The sequence below is a fragment of the Chanos chanos genome, chromosome 5, assembly GCF_902362185.1.
Source record: "Chanos chanos chromosome 5, fChaCha1.1, whole genome shotgun sequence".
NCBI lineage: Eukaryota > Metazoa > Chordata > Actinopteri > Gonorynchiformes > Chanidae > Chanos > Chanos chanos.
In genome coordinates, this window is record NC_044499.1 from 35712232 (window position 1) to 35718763 (window position 6532).

At 40.3% G+C, this 6532-nt stretch overlaps 1 protein-coding gene across 2 annotated transcripts; it reads right to left on the reverse strand.

Moving 5' to 3' along the window:
- Positions 1–1293: 1293 nt before the first annotated feature.
- On the reverse strand, positions 1294–6427 carry serping1 (serpin peptidase inhibitor, clade G (C1 inhibitor), member 1). 2 transcript variants are annotated; one of them, XM_030775213.1, is made up of 10 exons: positions 6315–6427; positions 5865–6004; positions 5402–5690; positions 4792–5109; positions 3782–3985; positions 3074–3217; positions 2693–2896; positions 2311–2450; positions 1912–2134; positions 1294–1666 (listed from the first exon to the last, which is right to left on the reverse strand). In XM_030775213.1, exons 2-10 carry the CDS (start codon positions 5895–5897, stop codon positions 1407–1409), a joined length of 1815 nt encoding a protein of 604 aa, XP_030631073.1. In that variant the 5' UTR covers positions 5898–6004; positions 6315–6427; the 3' UTR covers positions 1294–1406. The 2 variants fall into 2 exon arrangements, with proteins under 2 accessions (XP_030631073.1, XP_030631071.1); XM_030775211.1 differs by having other exon boundaries at positions 5865–5913; positions 6315–6421.
- Between the last annotated feature and the right edge of the window lie 105 nt (positions 6428–6532).

Genomic DNA, 6532 nt, shown 5'->3' on the forward strand with positions numbered 1-6532 from the left:
GGTTAACTGCAAACATGAGCGTGTGTCTAGAAAACTCAGTTTTGTGAAAATTGTTAAGACTCAGCATCCTATTAAAGAACCTTTACCTCAGTGTTTCTAACACACCTGTACATTGGTGACCTTGGGGTTAGATCCAGTCTCTGTTCTGTCTTGCAATGTGTGTTATGTTTCAGTGGTGAAATATGTCCAAACTGCATCTCTGTGGGCTTCAGCACTCTAAGGCCTCACGTACACCTTGTGTGAACATGCTGGTTTGATATGTCCCAGTCTGTAGTAATCGACTTGGAAGGGGTAAAGAAAATTTAACCATGTTCAAAATTAATCTGAACACGTTTTTGTGTCTGAAGTCATGATTACAATCAAAAATGAGACCTGATCAAACTGTAAGGTCAGCGTTGAAACAGTAAGTTTATGCGACCGGTGGCCTATGTAACAACAGTGGCCTCTGAACATGGAAGTCTCAGATATTTTTCTTTGTTTTCATTATTAGGAACTTTTTTTTCTCTGTGACGATTTTCTTTCTTGTCATGTCTGTATGTTTATGTTGCAAAATTTCAGTTACAGGTGCCAAATGTTTTGGCATTACGATGATACACACTGGATATGTACAGACTGTCATATAAGCCATCAGAAGCACTGTTAATTACACAGCAAATTTAACAGAGTTAAATTCAGTGCTAATAAAAATCAACACTGATCAGAGTAAATGCAATAACAAAAGTACTTGGAAAACACAAATTGCAAGGCAGGTGATAATAGAGGTAAAGTCACTCGGAAATGAACTCAGTGCAGCTCTGGGAAATTTAACACTGGTAAACGACAAATTTACTGTGTATTATTATCAGTGCTGCTGTCTGTTTTTTGTATCCACTGGGACAATTCAGGGTATATTTATTACAATATTTTTATTTCAAAAATCCTATTACTGATGGACATTGCCTTTCCTTGTTGGCTGGGCACAAAAGGGGATGTAAACCTGATGGACTAGGAAGTTCAATAGTGAATGATTTGTCTAGATGCTTCCATGTGTCCTCATCGAGTGTATATGTGGAAAATGTACTGTGACTGCCATCGTGTGGTCAGTCTTTGTAATTATGTCTTAAATAAACCGAATGTTGTGACCATATCACCATTGTAGTGCGTGCAGTGTTGTAGCCCCTCATTCAGTCCTTTTCCTTCCTATTTTCTTTCTTTCTTTCTCTTTCTTTCTTTCTTTCTTTCTTTCGTGAGGTATCGACACCTAATTTGAATTTGTCTCTTTGTTTATTAACATAATATTGAGTTGACAATTTCTTGTATTGGGACGAACGGTTTTATTTAATGTGAAATGTCATTGTTTATTACATTCTCAGCCTCTGCACTTTTATCAGCCTTTGAGTCAGATTTGGCTCTCAGCCCTGCTCTCTTTAACGGGGGTCGGTCACTCTCCCCATGAAGAGAGGACAGTCTGCTCTGTCGCTCCACAGCAGCAGGACAAAAGGCTGCATGGCCGAGAAGGAGGAATAGGAGCGAGAGAAGGAGATGGAGGTGGCTGCTGCAGCCTCCACCCCCGTCTCTGACAGCGTGAGCGAGGCACGATGTTGAGCGTCGGAGAGAATGAGGGGTGCAGCTGAGTCGTCCGGGAACAGGGCGCATAGGTTAGGGGAATAAAAGAGTTCAGATAAACCTTTAAAAGGGACAGAGAGCAAGAGAGAGAGACAAAGACAGAAAGAGAGAGAGAGAGAGAGTACATTAGGCTATGTGTTAGAAACGTCACATAACTGAAAATTGAAATGTGGCCTCACTCTGTGCCTCACACTAATAATCTTTAAAAACAATAGTTATAGAAATTCAGTCGTATCACCACACGTCACTATTTGTTGATTCAGAAAGCCAGCGAAGTAAAGGGAGAGACAGTCAGTTTAGCAGTACCCATTTTTTCCAGCAGATCTGCGATGTCTGTTCTCTGGTCTAGTTTGATTTTAGGCAGTGTGACCTCAGCCGATTGGGGTGAGATTTCATGCATTGACTTCACCATGGATTTTACACTGTCAAAATTCATATTCTGCTCCATTGCAACCAGCTCCTTCTCTGAGTTGATGCTGGGAACAAGGATGAACAGGCTGTTTTTGTCAGTAAGGGGAAGCATCGCCACCTAAAATCAAAGAGAAAAATTATTGTACATGCGGTGCTGGTTCACTGCTCAGTCAAATTGCCACCCTGGTTATTACCTATCCTGGTGTCTGTGCTAATGCACTAGATACTGTGAATCTTTTCTTGTCAATACATACTTTTTGTTTATTCAAAGAAAGTCTTTCTTGCAGGGCTTACCTGGGCCTTCAGCTTAGGATCATAGCCAATGGATACTTTGTACTTCGAGCTGTAGAGTACAGGCACAACGATCATGTCACCTGATAGTGTGTGAAATTGGCCCTGTTTGACTTTTGAGTCAAACTTCATCTTCCACTTTCCTGTCAAACAAACAGTCACACCGAGTCTAGATGTATGACACTCAGATTAGAAATACGATTCAGCATGACGTAAACAAGTGTAAACACTAACTTATTTATTTGTCATGTGTAACAGGACATGCTCGGAGCATTTTCACTCTACATAAACTAAACTGCACAAACTGCACATGTTGTGCAAACACACACACACACACACACACACACACACACACACACAGGTACACTGATGTATGAGTACTGACCATTGAAATAAACTGCATTTAGCAAGAGCAGCTGGGTATCAGGGGCGACAGAGTCCACAAGGTGAGTGATCTTAGAATTTGTCTTCTCAGCCACCCAATCATTAATCATTTTCACATTCTTCTCACTATCATTGGTCAGTTTCTCTGGCGCTGCACTGTAGAACTCCTGTGACTGGTTTATGAAAGCTTCCCCCAGTCTGTGCTCTGAGAAAGAATGAAATAGCTGTGAGAAATTACACAACCTAACAAAGTCTTCTTTTCCACTCAGTCTGCTTGTTGTAAGATATAGCCTACTCAGCACTACTACATTCATCTATAGCAGTGAATAACACAGCAATGTGTGTGTGGATGTGGTTTGTCTGAGAGCAGGAATCTCCATACCGCTGCTATAATAGATGTGAGAGGCCGTGGTCAGTGATTTCCTAATTTCCTCTCTCAGTGTCTTCATCTGGCTGTGTACACAGGAAGAGGGTGCAGGGAGAGAGAGAGCATCCTCTAGATCTGCTCTGGTCTTACCACGGGCACCTTATGTGTGTGTGTGTGTGTGTGTGTGTGTGTGTGTGTGAGAAAGAGACAGAGATGGAGAGAGAGAGAGACAGAGAGAGAGAGAGACAGAGAGAGAGAGAGAGAGAGAGAGAGAGAGATGGACATTTGCTTAGCTAGCCAAAAAACATATATGAGAACAGAGGGTAATATAGCCGTTTCACTTATATTTGATTAAGCACACAGGATCTGATGTCCAAAAACAAGTACAGACCAAAAACTGACATTCATAGGACTGTTTTAAACACTCACTGTATCAGTATAAGGCTTTAGTTAGTGTACTGTTTTAAACACTCACTGTATCAGTATAAGGCTTTAGTTAGTGTACTGTTTTAAACACTCACTGTATCAGTATAAGGCTTTAGTTAGTGCACCGTTTTAAACACTCACTGTATCAGTATAAGGCTTTAGTTAGTGGAGCACAAACAGTGTTGTCAGCACTTTTTTTATTTCATTTTTTATTTCAAAAATACTTCTTTCCTGACAGAAGCAAAGTGTGATAAATAAAAAAGAGCTATCCAGCCACGGTTTTATTTCGAGTCTTACCCAACAGCAGGTGTGAGAGTGCCCCAGCAATGCTGATTGGTGAGAAGAGCAGATTTCCAGTTTGTTTTCTGGATCTCAGATGAGAGTAGACACGGAGGGAGAATTCTGTAAGAGATTCTTGTAGAATAGCTTTGCTTGACCGGCTTTCCGTAGTACATGGTTCCCAAGGTGACTTGTGATTCAGACACCGTGGAGGTGGAGCAGCTAGGAACAGAGACAGTGGAAAAAGTGACACTTAACCTCACTTATTTTCAGCCAAACATTATGCAATGATAAGTCATATCAGGACAATGTGCATTGAACCTGTGAAAATGTGAAAAGCGGTGATGTATTATGTTGGTTCCTCACCCTGACTGTTATGTCAGTTAAAAACATCTGCAAATATACTTTACTTATAATGATGCCTTTCTGATGTGTGGATAAAATAAAATATTAGCATAGCGCAACAGAGAGACTGAGATGTTTGACAGGGGAGCTTTTTTTTTTTCTTTTTTTAATTTGCTCTCTCTAATCTGTCATAATTCAAACACCTGCTCCCTCATATGTCATAACACTCCTTTTTCCTTTCGTTGCCCTTTCATAGCCTCTAGTAGCAGGTGATGTGTTTCTCTGCAGTGCCACTCACTGTTAAGAAACTGTTCAGAAATTCAAACGTAGTATGAATAGATGTCTGTGAGAGTGAATGGAAGACAACAGTCTTAGAAGCTTTTACACTGAGTATCTCACACAGAGAGTGTGGTAATCACTGAGGCCAGAATCACTGTCACATTCTTAAATAATAACTCATTCATGCATCACATCTCTTCACAAAGACACAAAATAGAGCGCTAGTGCTGAGAAAAAAAAAAAAAAAAAAAACAGGGAATCTTGTAACGGACGATTTCATTGCTCCTGCAAAAAGTGTTCCTCAGCGATCACACTGCTGAGATGAAAGAAAAATATACATATAAAAATAATAACACTAACACAGAGACATTTTACAGCCAGTTTAAAACCACGCATGAACTTACGGATCACTTTGAGTTCCAGAAGAAAAGTAGACTTGTACGAATCCCACCGAATCTCACATTCGTACATGCCCGAGTCATCTTCTGTGACATTTGCTATCATGATACTCCAGTCTCGATCCCTGGGTTCAGAAAATGCCCAAGTCACATGAGACCCTTCTACTGTAAACTCCTTAGGCTGTAACTTTTGCATGTGTTCAAACATCCCCCTGTTCCAAAAAGCAGCAGCTGGCGGGCGGTATGACGGACTGGACATGCATGGAAGCATCACATTGGCCGCTTCTTGCGCCTCAATGCGGATCCATGATATGAAAATGGGGTCTGGAAGGTGATTTAACAACTTATGATTATTAGCACAAGAGATGCAATTGAGCTTTCCAGCATTTGGGTTACACAAAGATGAAAAGATAAGAATTAGTATTCTATTATTTGTTTGTACTCACTCTAAGTTTAATGATTGGGAACAAATGTGCACATATGAAATATATAGATGAGCTTACACATTAAAATCGATATTATTTGAAAATAAAAACAGGAAAAAGACAAAAAACACTGTTATGCTTTGTACTGCTGACCCAGGGACCTAAGTGTTTAAAGATTGACTGTGTCGCACCTTCTAGTTCGAGTTTATACGTTGTCCTCATCTTGACATAATCCTCTCCATGTTCTCCTTTGGTCACACACATATACACTCCCTCATGCTCCGAACCCACCTTAGTGAGAGTCAGAGTTGAACCTGTCTCGTTCTGGGTGAGATCCGTGTGCGGGGAGTCTGAACTAAGTTTAGGTTTGAAGCTCCAGTAATACTCAGCATTAGACACTACAGGGCCATCTTCACTGACACAGGACAGGGTGAAGGACGAGCCCCGTGGAACAGTGAGCCCAGAGACAGAGGAGGAGAGCTGGAGAAATGGAGAGATCGAGTGAGTGTGTCAGGATTACAATGCCTATGTTGGCTCTTATTGTCCTAGAGATACATTAGGAAGTGTTCACTGATGATGGACTGTTCTTCATATATTTTCATTTTGTTCATGTATCACAATGGCATTATTTTGTTGTTGGGTTTTTTTTTTTACCTCCAGTAGGAGCAGAAGCAAAACATGCAACATGATGAAGCAATTTCTCCTGGCAAGGAATTAGAATAGAGAAAGGTGACAAAGATCAACAGGCCTTGAACATGCAATATGCAAACTCTCTCTCTTTCTGTCTGTTTCTCCTACACACACACACACACACACACACACACACACACACACACACAAAGAGGAATAAAAATTGTTTAGCACAATAATCCCGAGTACAGTAAACAAAGTCTTTCTTTATTAAAGCACAGACATATATTCAATATTTCATATATTCTTATTTCAAGTTTCATGAACATTTTATTTTCTAATTGATATGTCATATCAATAGAATTACTAACTTACCTTCATCTAAGGCAACAAAAAACCCTGGAAATTTTGTAATGGCAGATAATCAGTTTTAGCTAAGATGATTGACAAATGTATTTGAAACAATGAACTCACAGTCTCCGTTCCTGTCTGATATGCAACAAATCCAATAAGGCTGACGTGTGTTCGTTGGTTCCTCTGTCTGTCTGTATGACTTCTCTGTCTGTCCTTTTCACTGTGTCTCCTCTTCATTAGATCAATTATTACCATGATGTTTGGTTTTGAAACAGTTTATTTGCACAGCGTGTGTCGAGTGGAGTCCAGCTGATTTACTGAAAATCACAAGGGGAAGA